We start from the raw sequence: 16,782 nt of genomic DNA, 5'->3' as shown, positions 1-16,782 counted from the left end.
GCCCTTGGACCTGTATGCTCTGTCATTTCTCCTCTACTCTTCCTGCTGTAACATGTGTCACACAGACACACACACTCAGAACTGCACTTATTTTGACAGGTTGTTATGATACAAAATCCACACATACTAAGGTTTTTCTACAGCTTGTAGGCTTACATCACGACATGGTTTATCATTAATATTTATTACAAAAGGACCTGGAGATACTGATTGTTGTATCAGCATGGCAGAAGAGCAGAGGGAGGATCTGAGTTTTTTATGAGCAGCAGAATATGGCCATCGTTTCAATAAGATTTTTTAAAATTATATAAAAAAATTATACCAATATTATCATAAACTATATAATATTGTTATATCCATATCTATATCATTTTTTAAATTAAGAAAGATAGAAATGTGTTTCTGAAATACAGAATGACGAAGGTAACATTCAGTCTCAGTACTCATCAGTTCAAAAGTGACTTTAAACATTACCTCTCATGTGCTGTACCTTTCAATCCTGTTCTTTGTGAATAAAGCTAGGGCTGAGCGATATGGCAAAAATCAAATATCACAATATTTTTGACCAAATACCTCAATATTGATAGACAATATCATAAGGTTGACTTTTAGTGCTTTCGCAATAAATTTAAACAATTAGATTTCTGATAAATAATCATCAGTGACATTAAAATTACATACTTTACTGTAATGCAGCCTAGAACTAAAACTAGGAAAAGACAACACTTATGATTCTGTCCATAATATGATAACTAAATTTTAAGATTTAGTCTCATATTAAGATATTGTTATTATATCAATATATTGCCCAAGCATTGCGATACAACTCGATATCTTTTTGTGTTTTTGTATTGAGAAAACATGAACATGGACTGACATGGAAGACCTGAAACACCACGCCAGAAGCTATTCAATTGCTCTTTTATACTGTTTTGACAATCCAGAAGTCAATCCAGACCGTCTCCGTCCTTTCATTTCCCACAACATGTCAATGCAGGAAAGAAGTGGCAACACTCATTTGATATGGCGTACGTATTTTGTTAGTTTCACATACACCTTATAAAGTCTGCTTAATCTTCCTTTGTCTTTTATTTTGCCTTTCCGTCACTGTCTGTCTTGCGCGCTCACTCTCTCACACACTCCTGTCATAGTAAAGCATAGTTTGAAGCTGGTGGAAATAGAGCGTACAGAAGGAGATAATAATCCTCCTCCAAATCTGACAGGTTGCTTGACACGCTGTCAGCGGGGGCCTCCACGTAGTGCACCAGAAATATCTGCACACTAAACACACACACACACACACACACACACACACTGCTGTACTCCAAATAATGCCACTGGCAATACCTTTTTTTCTGGCCAAACAGTGAAGCAGAGGACATATTTAGGATGGCATGCGCACACACACACACACACACACACACACACACACACACACACTGTACACACACATAACACATACACACACACTGATAACATACCGTATGTGTGTGTGTGTCCCTGACACAACTGAGTCAGGTTGGCCTTCTGATCAGAACTCAATGGTTTTTTTTTTTTTTTTCAAAAATACCGTATTAAAAACTCCACTTTTCTGCTGTGTTGCACTTTCTTATGGAAATGAATACACTCTGGGCCCTATGTAGACCAAGTCAAAGTTGAACACTTTCATCCTGTGAAAAGCTATCTGCTCAAAATGCTGCAGCGAGGGCTTCGAATCTGCTTATTAGTTTAGCTTGTTAGCAATATTTCCACTGAGGCTGCACCCATCTGGAGATGAAGATATGAGTTTCATAATAAGTTAACATTACTAAACATTGCAGAGTTGGAGCTCTCATTCCAGTTGCCTCATTATTTTTGCCTTAGCAACAAAAAAGTGCTTGTTTATATTCCTTAACAGCAGTAAACACTCAGTGAGATCCAACCAGCTATATTTAATTCAGTGTAATTGAACTTCTAAAGGGGGGGGTGGGGGGCGGGGGGTGTAAGTGCTGTTGAAATACTTTTAATTTCCCTCAAACACTTACCACATTTAGGCTGTAAAATGCATTTTTTATTTAAGCATCAATATGATGCCTTATGACACCCTTTAGCTGTTTTAAATCACTGTAAATCACAACATCAAGTGGTTTATTGCTTGAATTAAGCAGAACTTATACCTTTTTAATGTGTCCTAAAATACACAGACAGCAACAATAATTTATTGATGACAAATAATCATTCTTTTGCCAAGATAAGTCATTCTTCAGCAACATTTAAAAGAACAGTTGTCAAGAACCACACAGTGGAAAGTTGCAGCTGTTTTTTTTGTTGCTCGTCACCCTCTTCCCAAATATCAAGCCACTTTGCTCAAGTTTCAAAGGGTTACACAAACAACATTTAACCTTCACACAACCTTCATCAGGTTAATGTCGCTGCCATGGACTAAATGCGCATGTTTCAAATACTCCTTATATATAATACCTTGAAATTGAAATTGAATTAAAAGCAAACTTATGATAGTAACTTTAATTTACAAAACTAAGGAAAAAAAGTGTGTTCTTAGCAGTGGTGTCACATTTTTTAATCCAAACACTTGCAAATTATTAGTCTTGGTTTTAGTCATGGTTTTCATTTACAGTAATTAAGTAATAAACAAAACTTGTCAACTCAAATCCATATTAAAAGGGCACTTTTACTGTGGTAGATGTGTAATAAGTTGTTCAACAGGTTAAAGTGCAAAACAGCTTGGCTGGAAGAGCCATCCATTAGAAAGCTAACCTGATTTGCAGTTCAAAGTTTGTGATATAATTTTAATATTTTGTGATGTCTGATACAACAATGACGGATAACCGTAGCTTTATGCAGGTACAGCATTCTTGTCGAAAGTTAGTTGAGGACATGGATACCACTCTTTTTTCTGTATGCTAAATAGGAAGCTACATCCTGAAGCTGAAGCACAAAGACTGGAAGAAAGATAAAATGGCTAGTCTGGCTCTGTTTGAAATGTAAAACCTGGGCATCGTGACTACGGTCTTTTTATCACCATGTATAGATTCCAAAGATATGCCACAAAGCCACTAAGAATTCATAATTTTTACACTCTTTGTGTGCTATAGGAACCCAACTGATTTTATTCAGAATGATTAGCTGACTAGGTGTTCCATTAGGGACTTCTGTGACCCCACGATGGCTACAGCACAGGAGACGAATATACAGTAAGACACACACTCTGCAGAACAGTGTTTAAGTAGATGGATGTCCACGCAGAGCCCAAGGTCAATGGGGTGACACCATAGAAAATTCTTTTGTGTTGTTCAGTGAACGCTGCTGCTACTTTCAGGTCAGACTAAAAGGTTAGATGAGGTGGAGTGTGTGTGGGTTAAAAGACTACTTCTTTTACAGGTGCATCAAAGAGTACCCTGTGTGCGTGTGTGAGTGTGAGAGAGAGAGAGAGAGAGAGAGAGTGTGAGTGTCTGAGAGTTTTGTGCCACCCACTTGTACCAGTGTTTACAAACGTAACATTTTTTTCTGCTTTGGCAGTGTTGCAAATGCATGTGCATATTTTCTTATCTTGCACATCCAATGAGTGGTTATGTTGGTCAGGATAAAACAACTTTATCAATTCTCTCCTCTGACCAATTGCAGCCTGTGTCAGAGGCTCTATATCCTGATCTGTAGCTTGCAGGTTGTGTCTCCGGTTTAGTGTTACCCTTAACAAAATAACATTGTTTTAATGAGCCAGCAGCAATAGAAATAAACAGTAAAAATAAATCCACCTAATTACTTTCGAGCTAGCCATTGACTCCAAGCACCTAATTTAAGAAATGTAATCCCATAGTGGCAGGATAGTTGTAAACATGTGTAGACAGCTGGGGGAGAATGGCTGCAATCATCATCAGTAGAAAAGCAGAAATCTGTTTGGCTATTGATGGCTGATGACTGTTAAGTAGAGCTGCTGCCACCTTTTCACAGCTAACAAGCTTGTTGACACTGCATGCTGGCTGATATTTTTTTCCCTGGCTCTACACAATTTTGTCAATATTTTGCAAGATTAGTCCTGCTTTAAAAATAATGAGAGGTCTCCTCCATTATAGAGATTTGTATCATTCCACATTCTCTATGCCATGTGCATAAGTTTTGTCCTAACTTTTATTTAACTTTTTTTCTGATCCAGATATGATCAATTCTCTCAAGTACTGACCATACAGTAAACAGCTATCATTGTTGCCTGAGCACTCAGATAGAAAACAAGAGAACATACAGAGACTCTGAGCAGCCATGATGTTGGGAGCTCTTATTCTGGCTGGAAACTAGAAACAAGAATACTGAACAAGGCTGATAAAAAGAGCCAAGGCATCAAGACATTAAGAAAAGTCTATAGGATGGACATTAAGTGAACATAGTGAGTGTGAAGGCAATATGGAGGTGGCAATTAAAGAGGCTGCAGATGGCCTTATAGTTGAGTGACTCAGTTTTAGCTGCAACAAGTATTGTCAGTCAGTTGATCCATGTTGTGTTGAATGTTGTAGATTTTGTCCTTGAGCAAGATACTTCAACCTTAATTAGCTCACTCATTGTAATAGATAAGAGTATCTATGCTGCATGGAGAGCAATGTAAGTTGGAAGATTTTAAATAGTGGTAGGCCCAAAAAGTTGTGGCTTTCGCTGAGAAAGCTGACTGCCCAAAATGCAGTGTGACGAAAACGTACAATACAGTCTCTTGAGCCCAGCTGGATAAACACCTACTAACACCCAGTAACATCTGTTTTTATATTTAATGGAAAAGTTATAATCGGAATTTACTCACAGTACAAATGGCTCTGCAGTGGTCATAGGTATTTATCAACTTAGTTTTGATCGGCTCCAATCAGCAGTGATGGAAATAAGAACCTGGGTGGAGGCACTGATAGTAGTGCCTTTGCAGGGGCGATGCAATGATGGGCGGCCACAAATATTGTCCGTCTCTGTCCCAGCAGCACTCAAACATGTTTCAAAACGAAGTCACCACTGAGTTTGAGACTGAATAAGTAACAGATATAAAAAAGATTAAAATTTTCATTGGCCTCCATGCTTTTTTTACTGTTTACTAACCAGTTTTCTGACCCATCGTTGACATCAAACATGACACTCCAGAAAAAATGTGAAAAATAAACATACCTACTCATGCAAAGTCATATATACAGCTCGAGTCTACTGGCAATGGGATAGCACTCTATCGCCTGTTTTTAACAGGTTGTCCCCACATTTGGAAAACCTTGCATACATGTGCTTATTTTGTTGAGAAAAGGATATTACAGTAAATATTTCTTAGGATTTCATAGAGTTCTTTGAATTAAAGCAGACAAAGTCATGTAATGGAGGAGGTGGCCAAGCCACTTTATACATAAGGCACAAGTTTAAATATAATGTACAATTTCCAAAGCTCCAAAAATGACATTTCTCCAGGATCCTCCAGTGATGATATTGATATTGACTTGTTATCCAAAATTTTTAGGGTTTGTTTGTAAAAGGAGTTGTTTAACGGCCGTTTCTCCAGTCTGCTTCCATCATGTAATACAATAGGGTATTTTGTAAATATCTTGGCTGCATGAAAGACGGTTTCTGAATTATTCTGTTCTTGCCAAATATCAGTCTTTTCACCCTTGATGAAAATGTCTACATTAGTGGGAGATTATTAATATATTGATTAAATGATAGGGTGCCTGACACTGGCTGTGCACTTCATTTTACTGGACAGTGCATCATTAATTTTAACACCTTGCATACAATAAAGAGACGTAAGCACATCATGACAAACTCTTATATGCTCACACATATCAAAAAATACAGCACCAACTTCTCCTCTATCAAGTATAAAGTTTGTTTGCTTTATTATTTGAAAAGGAGCTGTGTTGCTGGAATGACGTGCTCTAAAACCAAAGTGCATGTAAATCAGAATTGGTTGTGTTAATATAAATTGTCATTTGTCAAAAACACCTTTGTCAGCAACCTTTGAAAGTACTGGCAGTATGCTTATGGTCTATAATTACTGGCTTCGTAGTGGTCTTCAGATTAAAAATAGGAGTGATTGTGGCAATTTGTCTATATTTAAGGACAAGTTAATTAGGAACAACATCCAGTTCGCTTCCTTTCCCTTTAATTTTTGGCCCATCTCATAAGCAGACTCGAGTAAAGAAATATTAAAACAATAATGTCTTTAATAATTTACCTGTACTTTGAGCTGAAATTCTCTTTTTTTTCAAAGTGCTCTTAGGCTACATACCACAGTCAGCTATTCACAAACACAAGGCTACCATACAATCAGTTAAACATTCACACACACTCATACATCGATGGCACAGCCATTGGGAGCAATTTTGGGTTCAGTTTCTTGCCCGAAGACACTTAGACATGTGCTCTGAGGCAAATTGTGATTTGGGATGTTAGGCTTGATAAATAAAATTGAACTGAGAAGCTGGGGATCAAACTGCCGTAATTTGCTCTGCCTCCGGAGCCACTCCAGAAATAAATAAATAACATACTGCAGGTAATATTGATGCTACTGTACTATTCTGAGAATAATAAAGATGTGCCCTTACTTCCAGAAAATTACAGTATTAGCAGGATGCTCTCAGCATCTCCTCTCCTTGTTATCTGTCAGTCAATCTCCAGTATTATCTCTTTATGGTGTCTTTGGCAAAGAAAAGTGTAGGAACAAAAAGCATTCACATGCCAATTTTCCACACATACCAGTATTTATAAAAATAGGCTGTGCAGAGTACCTTGGACTATGCGTACACAGTTTCGTAGACAGAAATTAATAATAAAGCATTTCTATTAGCCAGTTTCACTGATTGTGTGATCTATAAAATGCCCAACAAAGGCAAAAAAATACATTTAATGGGAAATAATTAAAAAAAAAAAAAAAAACTTTCATTAGTTGAGATCTCGTTTTGTTGTCATACTGTGCATTGATGATGAATTTAATCTGTTTCTGTACAAGCAATATTAACAAAATTATTCTCTTCTGACCTATGATAATAGTGAATCAGATATCACTGGAACAGTTAGATACAATAAATTAATGTTGTGAGTAGCCACAGATGTGTGTAAGGGTCGCTCATAATGACAGCTGCTCTGGCATTATAGTAGAGCCTTGCCTATGTGACCAGAAATTATGCTGCTACTCTGCTAGTCTTTTCTGTGACAGGTCTAATAAGTGGTAGAGCAGGCAGGTATATAGATATACAAGTGTGTAATTAAGGACATCTCTATGTTCATTTAAGATAAACTGTCAGCCTTGTGCACATGCGGGCAGGTTCCTATAAAGGAGATTCATGAATTAGAAACATATGTATATACACACACACACACACACACAAACATGCATACAGTAAGCATTTTTGTAGAGTTGTAGCTGCGTTTGATGCAGCATTATGGGTACTAAAGTTAAACTTTTCATAATGAGAACGTACCATTGAGGTTGCAGTGTCAAAAGTTTTATGCTTTTTTTTCCTCATGTAATTCTTCTTTTCTCACTAACGCCTAGGAAGCGTGGTTAAGGCATAGTGCCCTAGTTTTGTAGCATCCCAACAACCAGCACAAGCAGTGCTTTGATTGTTAGTATTTCCTGACCTTGATGTTGGCTCTGGCTGTCTGTGTGATATTTTGGTGCCACAGGTGGAAGGAGAGGAACAAACAGGTGGGAGGTTCATTGAAATGAGACAGCGCAAAGCAAGTTGTTGGTATTTTCGTGGAAAAGATGTTGCACTGAGAATAGATGTCTCAAAACACGTCTGTTTCTGGAGCAAATTGAATTTGCTGCCACTTGTGTGAGTAGCAAATGTGCAGAAATAACATGATATTGTTTACAATGTAAATTAACCTATTTAATTGTGTTTATTTTTAATTAAACACCATTCAAGCAGTAGATATGTTTAAATAAGGATATAAGGATCAAAACTATCTTAATTTGGAATTCTCTGCATTTGTCTGTTATCTACAGATCCATAACTGTGTTATACTGTGTGAAAAGCTTCTTTTTCAGTTCATTTAATCTCTGCAGCCATCTGAGGCAGCAGGACAGATATGTCGATAAATCTGCAGCCTCTCATTGGAGATGTGCCACGCCAAGAGTGCAGTGCCATTACGCGCTGCCGTCTTCTGTGTTTACCTCAGTTAAATCACATGCAAATGACACCAGGCTGCTACAAAATAACCACACACACCTCTACACACATGATAGGCCTGTTATAACTCTGCATTCTGCCAGTTTATGCAAGAGACTTTGGATTACCAGGGCTCATTAATCCTCTGCGCCACAGCCTCCTTTCCAACTTTTTAAATAATTTCAGCTGTTCATGTTTTAGTCTTGAAATGCATTAGGAAGCAAATCCTGTTCTGTCTCACTTTAGGATATATTGTAGCTGTTTGGAAGGCGGAATTCAGCAGAATAGCATCAGATTGATGCAATCTTATGATCTGCTTCATCAATTTATTATTGTTGTATCATCATTGTACTAATTAATTGTTAAAAACCCACACCATCTGCCTCGAGCTGCATATATATGGTGCTTTGTGTTCACATCATGCCACTCTGTACCATTCAGAAAACCAAATGATTTCCTGGAGAAGCCATTTCTTTATGTTTATTGATTACACTCCCTGATCTATCTTTTCCCAACCCTTTCCCTCTTTGTACCGGTGAATCTGAGGAGACCAAATTAGCTGGTGGTCTCGGAGACACCCAAGACTATGCCACTGTTTACACTTGCACGATTTAAAGGTTAATTTTCACAATTTTTCTTTGTTCTTTTACAATAACTGTAACTCTTTTCCTCCTACGCACTTCCAAAAATACAAAAATAACTTCATCATCTTTTTCCAACCTGTAGAATATGACGCACCCACTGATGTCTTCATGGTTTGCACTTCAGGTCAAGGAAAACAGGCTATTTGGTTACAGCTGGGAACCAAATTTTGGGGTTCTGAACCACTTTATTTTTGGTAAAAAATGTACAATTAGGTGCATGAACTGGAATGGAACCCTTTCTATATTGGTGGAAAAAGAATAGGAGACATTTTGTGAAATTTGAAATGATCTTCCAGCCCTTTTTCCCTCAAATACATTTTGATTTACAAGCCAATGTATATGCATTACATTATAAATCTGCCACATGGGGAATCTTTTTGTATCTTGCATACTGTCTTTAATATATAGTACTGTGCACACACTTACTACACACAGCCCAATCCAACCCTAAGTAGGTGGTGGCAAACACAAATTTCTCTCCCGTCTCTCTATTTTCTTGCCTCTTACCTTCGTGCCTTCTGCTGCTTCTTCTTTATTCTTCTTTTACCTCCCTTCCAGCTTCGCCTCTCTGTTCCCTGTTATCCTTCCCTCCCCAGCTGGTACAGTTTGCTGGTTAAATATTTGGGAGTGGGGGGTGGCCATTGGGCACTGGAGGGCCTTAAGCTCGGAGGATCAGCAGAGGAAAGGCTGCAGTTGTTGTGGATTAGCAGCTTGTTTTATCATAATACCACTGCCTGCTTGCTTTGGGTTTGGCGCTCACAAGCAAGCTGCAAAGTCCAAAATCACGATTTCTTAAAAAATGTATGAGTAATGCAAGTCGTTACTGCTGAGTTTTAGTTTCGCTAGAAGAGGCTGAAATCACAAAGCTTTCCTGTGGATGAAAATACAACTCCTCAACTTTTCCTTCATACTGTAAGTTTTGATGTAAAATAACGTCAGTGTATTTTTGCCAGGTGTCTCCTGTGTGATTCGTCTTACAGTAAAGATAACATTCAAGTTTTTATCATCATTATTATTAAGAATTTACAGATATAAGTATGAGTCTGGACTCGCATGGAGATTTTCACTTTAAAGGCCGGAACGCACAAAATGGAAAAATAAAAAGACAAAGGAGTAAAGGAAGCTGCTACACAGGAGGGAAAGAGAAAGATGAAGGAATGCAGTACTGTAAAGACAGTTTTTCCCATATATAGTGACAATCTAAAGAATAAACCAATGGCATATAAGTTTAGGAAAGAAGGGCTTTTTGATTTGATGGGCTAAGTATATTTACAGTGGGTAATGTCTCCATTACCCAATGTAATGGGGGAGGGGGGTGTTCATTTGCGCTACAGGCATGACTAACACCGCTTCAAGCTGTTGTCGAGCAGTGCAGTATATTTGTCTGTTAAAGGGATAGTTCTCTCTAAAATCAAAATTATAGATTTTTCCTTTTCCCTTTAATGCTATTTATCAGTCTAGTTTTTTTTGCTGTTAGTTGTAAAGCCCTTCGAAACTATTTGTGGTTTGTCATATTGGACTTAAAAGATCAAATTTAAATTGAAATTAATTGAAATTACTATTTGCACAGCTCTTTGGGGCATGGTTTTCGATTTGGCTACAATGAACTTTGACTTGACTAATCCGTGAAGCACTGTATAAATACATTTGCCTTACCTTGCCTTGCCGAATGTTGGTGATATAGTCCGTAGACATGTCTGCCATCTCTCCAATATAATGAAGCAAGATAGGCCATCTGTTGCTCTGAGCGGCAAAAAAAAAATCAAAAACTCAACAGCAATGTCTCATTCCAGAATTCATGACCCAGTTACAGACCTTGTTGTGAGCAGTTTCATGTAGGAACAATTCTAAATAGGTCTCATGCCTCCCTGAACAAACCTTTCATTCTTTTAATTATGGGCAACGAGGACAAGACATAACATTTGTCTCTGTAGGCAATTACTTTTTTTTTTTTTACATCTGTTGCATCTCAGGTATTTTATTTATGGGCACAAAACTGTATAAAAAGGTGCACTGCATGAAGCTTCAACCCAAAATCTGATTGCAATATGCTGCAAACATCCTGCAGATATTTGTTACATTAAAAAAAAAAAACTAAATAAAATCCTACAAAAGCCTTTGTCAATTTAGAAACAAACCATACAAAAGAAAAGACAACACACTAATGCACACATTAAAAAAAAGGTTTACTAATGCCTCCTGTTTATGTCTTCCTTTGTTATGTTTTAGAATTTGGAAAGATACGAACAGAGCAAAGTGGAATTCCATCAAGCTGCCTCCAAGACTGAAGAAAGTGTGAGGTGAGACACAAACACAAACACACACACACACAAACAAGCTAATTTCCAGTTCCAAAAGTAAGGAGATATTATTCCCCAGAGCTTCTGACACACAATCACCTCACACTCACACATGTGCATGAGCATGCACACAGCAGACTATTAAGCTGCAACAGATAGTGATCTGTTCTTTTCCTCTTTTTTTTTCTAACCAGTTAAATGCATAGATTCTCCAGAGCACACCTGACTAATGTGATAAGTGTTTTAATTGGCTGCTTTAATTAAGCCGAATTTAACAATACCCTATTTCCCCATCCTCGCCTCTCACTGTGGACTTGTAATGAGCCACAGCCAGGGAAAAGGTAGCTAATTATTGCCACTGCACTCTGTAAAACTCCCAGGCCTTGACTTGCTGTTGCACCAGTAACAGGGCTTCTCCAATAACAAAAGACACACAAGTATTTATGGATGAGGAAAAAAATATTATAAGCACTCGTTTATGTACGTCCTTCAGTTTGTCCTTATCCCTAAGCAGGTTTTAACTTGTGGGAGTCTTGTTAGTGAAGTTTGTCTTATGTTGGCATAGACGCATTTTAATTCCAAATAATTTATTCAAACTAAAATTATTTTTCTTCTTAAGCTTGGATTTTGTTCTTGTTTTTTTTTTTTTTTGCATCATCCCTAATGGTAATAAGGTCAACATAGCAACTTTTCTTAAAAAAAAAAAAAAACGAAATTAAACAAGAAACATGAAATTAGAAACTCATACATGCTGTAAACAAACCTCAAGTTGAGCCAAACTTTTTTGAAAGAGAGCTCGATGGCAAAAAGTGAAATTAGAACTGAAACAGCTTGTAGTAAAGGTCTTTGACAGTTTACAGACAGATTTCTTGGTTTGGTGAGTCTACTGGGCTGCTCCCAGTAGCTAATAGCACCCTGAAGATGAACTGGAAGTAAATATTAGGAATATTTTGAGTTTACCATCACTGGCAAAGAAGCCTGGTCAGTCAAACAACCCTGATGACTAAAAAAATGAAATAAATATCATATTCTCCGCAGATTAGAGGATTATCTGCTGTATATACAGTCACACCAAAATCCTGGACTTCAGTTTCAAGCCGGTCGTAACAAGAACAAGTGGGGTTTACCCCCAACACTCACACATATATACTGTACTCTACTCATTGTATGGCAGCCTTATGGTAAATATACCCTCTCCATTGTAATCTGGAGTGACTGAACACTGTTATCAACAGTTTAGGTATATGAGACCCCCATTACAGTCAGATTAAAAGCGTGTCGACATCTTTTTGATCTGCGCTGATGCAGGTGATTTTACCTCTGGGGAATGCTGTACAGTAATTCAGTTAATCCTCTGCTTTTTGGGATGTTTCATGTCTTTGAGTGTGTGTGGAGGCGGAGGAGGTTATTCAAAATCCCATGACTGTTTTATCAGAGAAGATAAAACGGTCCAAGCTTCCTTTATGGCACTACCCTTTATTGGAAATTATATACTGCTTTAACAGGTTTTGGAGTGCGGATTAGGCTCTCATTCATTCTGTAATCTAGTCTAACCCTAACCTCCGGGGAGCAGTAGTGTTACTTTAATGAGAGGATTAAGGTATGAGGATGAGCATATGTCTGTATATATGGTGTCTAATTATACAACATAAACAGGGTGTATTTGATGTGTACTTGTATACATCAGTGGCTACAACCATTGGTGATATTGTGAGTTGGGCCTATATCTTAAGTAAAAATGTCTGCTATCGGACTTTCTACCAAAAAAAGGGGTACGATCCACATTCTGCTCTCCTGTTGTGTGCATGTAAGTGTTTGATATACCACTTCGAAATATGTGATAAGAAAGTCTGGAAAATGAATAACATTTTTGCACTTATTGTCTCTGGCTCTGATCGGCTTTGATGGAAACACAACACCTGGGCGAATGCGCTAATATTAGCCCCTATATTGGTGAGATACAATGAAGTGCTAGCACTAATTATCGTCCGTCTCCACCCAAGCAGCGCTCAAACATCAATTCAAATCAGTCTGCATTAAGTTTAAAAGAGAAACTAAAGGAAGAACAGATAAATAAAAAGAAGTAACCACCATCTAAGCTGCTTTCTACTGATTACCCGTCCCCGGTCTGTCTGTGACGCTGAACGTGACACACCAAAACAAACCATAAATTTGGCTAAAGCGGTGAGTTGTTGTAGATATCTTCATTTCAGTTTATTAGAAATGTTTGTCTTCAAAAAAAAAGTGAAAACATATTCATATTGCATGAACTTTCACTGTATCTATCGTGCTTAGATTAGGGTAGGAATAGTCATTCGTGAGTGAAATTCAGCATCTAAAAGCCAGATATAGTGAGGCACTGTCTGGACATTGATAGACACTTTGAAACAGTCTTGTATTAGAAAACAACAGACAGCCCCCTGTTCTAACATTTCCAGTTGCCAAAAGTGTTCAGTAAACAGTGAGAAATGTCAGACAGCCTGGTTTTATGTTGTAAATGGCTTGAGTGAAGTTTCTCAGTGCAGAGCTGTAGAACAAAGCTACAGTAAAATATGATATGAGTGACTCCAACATCCCCCCACCCACCACCCCCAGCTCCATCTGTGTGTGCCATTCTGTGTTCTGTATGCGTGTATACATGCCTATATGTGTATGTGTGTGTGTGATGTGCTAATCCAGTTTAATCCTTGGAGCAAAAAGGGGGCTTTGGCTGCCAGGACTCTGGGGTTTGAAGGAACCAGAGAGCACAGGGCCAGAGTGTTATTATTGTGGGTTTGCATGTGTGTGTGTGAGACTGCAACCTGTAGTGCTCTGAAATGTCAAACTCAATGGAGCACGAAATACCAGCCTCAATAACTTTCCAATCATTCTCTCTCTCTCTCTCTTCCCCTCAGTTTGCGTTGCTTTCTTTGTCCAGATTTGCCAGAACACATTTATTTTTATTTTTTTCAGTATCGTAGAAGTTCTAAATGAAAGTTCTGCATGAGATAAGACGAATGTGGGAGTGAAGACAAAATTTGCTTCGCTCATCAGACTGGTAATATTATTCCATATATAGATACATGGCAAGCACAAGACCAGCAAATTATGCAATCCTTTTGAATTTGAATTTTGAGAAACACCAAAACATACATTGCTTTTATTCTGAGAACAAAATGGAACATGGGTCGATAGCATATCTCCTTTTGGTTTATTACAGCACACGGTGACACCAATGATGCATTTATATACATAATCTTCACTTATGTTTGTCCACAGCTTGTACAGGAGAGAAATTGGAATACAATTCAATGCATGTAGACATATGATACAGTGCTTGCCAGCTTTAAGTGGCAAATGGACTTGTGTTTGTATAGTGCCTTTCTAGTCTTCTGACCACTCAAAGCACTTTCACACCACATCCCCTACTCACCCGTTCACACACACATTCACACCCTGGTGTCCATGGCAAGGTGCTAAACATTCGCTCACATACTTTTGGAGAGCAGTTTGGGGTTCATTATTCCACCCAATACTTCAACATACAGACTGAGTAGCAGGGGGTGGACCTGTGGATCTTCCAATTACACCCCTTTTCCACCAAATTAGCTCTGGTTCTTAAGCCAGTTAATTTCAGGATTCTTATAATCTTGGTGGTATCTAGCAAACCAGCCCATGTCTCCATGAATTTGTGCGTAGCCATTGTAATCAAGGACGTGACATCAGTGGAGGAGTTCTGCATATTGCACAACAGAAGTAAACTGTAGAAGTAGAACGCTCTGCTGTTGTCTTCAGTTTCCTCTCTTTCCAACCTGTAGAATATGACACATCTATGGATGCTGTCATTATTCACACTTGAGGTCAAGGAAAACCTGTTATGTTTTGCTTCCAGCTGAGAACGCCCTGTACCAATTTATTTTTAGTTGAAATGCTCTGAACTGTTCAAAATCAGGTGCAGAAACTGGAACGGAACCAGTTCCATGTTGGCACAAAAGGGTGCTAGTGGTCTTAAAGTCATCCTGTCTCACCGGATTCCTTGAAGTTTTGCCGGGTCAGTGATTGATTGTAAATATGACTTCAGTTAGACTCAGTAAAACTTGACTGAGTAGTTAGCTGTAATCTTCATCACAGCACCTGAGATGACTCTAAGTATACACCAGTCAGTCTCCTATTGATAGTGTACATCGATATACGATAGTGTATATCATATATGAACACCTGGCTGGTGATTATTTACTGATCCTGGGTGGGATTACATGTACTGAAAGTCAAGATACAATCCTACAGCAAAGGTCATTCAGTAACTTTAAAAACAAACTAAAACAGGCTTTCTGCAATAGTTCAGCTCAGCTACTCCGCTTTATGACTGGTGAGACATCAAGGTAGGTACTTGAAAGTCGTACTTGAATGAAATTACAGATATCTTACCAGAAAATTATTTTGATGAAAGTGAAAGTCACCTATGGTTCTTGGTTAAAGTCTTAAAATATCTGATATTTACAGTACTGAGGAATCAAAGTAATTTTATGATATTAAATGTACCTGAAAGTAAATACAAATAAATGCTGTTAATAAAAATGCAAATTGTTAGAATTCTGAGGATTATGAAGTAGATTGGTTACACACACCACCTTGAAAAATTGAGCATACATTACGCATGAGGAAAACTAAGGTCTTTTCTTACAACTTAAAAGATTTAAAGTAAAAATATCCAGTTTTTCCTTCACTCCCATTCCTTCATTTGCCTGTCCATCCCTTCTTTTCTTCTTCTTCTGCTCTTCCATTCTTATTTTGTAGTAACTAGTACAAATTTTGAGGGGAAATGTAGTTGAGTAAAAGTGAAAGTACAGATATTTTGTAATACTAATTGCAGAGTATTATTATTTGTTAAAGAACACCACTGCCGGGATTACCTGTGCGCCCTCTGTTAGTCTGCTGCCACAAAAAGACGATGTAGACCCTTCTAGAACTGGTCTACCTTGAGATTGTTACGCGTAATTATTTAGTAAAGGCATTATGCATTTTCTAGCTTGACAGGCTTTACGTAGCTGTGGGATTACAGATAGAGTGACAAAGACAAGAGGATGGAAGCAGTTGTCTTTTTAGTTGAGATCCATTTTGTGTGTGAGAGAGTGAGGGAGGCAGCCTCCTCTTCAGAGTTTAAAGTGATAGAGTGAGAGCGAGACAGAAGACGGACAAGGCAGAAACCCACGTCAAACTGCTCCGGTCAGTATCCAAGGCGTTTTAACAAGGCCAGCTGTCTGTTACAGTCGTAGTCCAACTAGCCTTAATAGCCGGCCTTTGTCAGATCCTCCCAGCTTGTGTCAGACGATACCAGCCTACGGAGATCACTCAGCAAGGCAGCAAACATTGACAGCCAAAGTCCAGAGCGGAAGTTAAAAGACAGGCTGCTTCGGCAATTGTTGTTGTGCTATAAGAGAAAGCTGACCAAAAACATGGTGTGTGGGACTCGCAGAATTTAGACCCCAGGAAATGTCACGTGTTCATTTTATGTTTCATCTAGCAGCCTGATTTGGATGGAAAAAATGGATCCACACCCTGCTTTAATTTACAGGAGTGTAAGCTTGTTACAAGCAATTCATCGTGTTAACACAGATCAGTTAGGTCACATTATGATGATGTAAATCATTCCCTGAATCTGACATGCCAGACTTTTACAAGCCCCTGTACAAAGTTATGTTACCAAGATGAATATTGTCAACTGTGTTTTAC

At 38.2% G+C, this 16,782-nt stretch overlaps 1 protein-coding gene across 7 annotated transcripts in view; it reads left to right on the top strand.

The window, feature by feature from the left end:
* The window catches only part of LOC121946731 (MICOS complex subunit mic25a), an 89,597-nt gene that overhangs the window by 35,509 nt on the left and 37,306 nt on the right, over positions 1 to 16,782 (top strand). For all 7 annotated transcript variants that reach the window (XR_015777557.1, XR_015777558.1, XR_015777556.1 and 4 more), the window contains one exon: positions 11,000 to 11,070. Coding sequence is in view for 1 of the 7 variants with exons in the window: in XM_042491456.2 (XP_042347390.1) it covers positions 11,000 to 11,070 (71 nt within the window). In the remaining 6 variants the exon portion in view is untranslated. The remainder of the gene's footprint in view (positions 1 to 10,999; positions 11,071 to 16,782) is intronic.

This window comes from Plectropomus leopardus, chromosome 9, assembly GCF_026936395.1.
Source record: "Plectropomus leopardus strain MGB_pleo_1.0 chromosome 9, ASM2693639v1, whole genome shotgun sequence".
Lineage (NCBI taxonomy): Eukaryota > Metazoa > Chordata > Actinopteri > Perciformes > Serranidae > Plectropomus > Plectropomus leopardus.
Note: the sequence above shows the minus strand (reverse complement) of the source record. Positions and strands in the feature narration are given on the sequence as shown.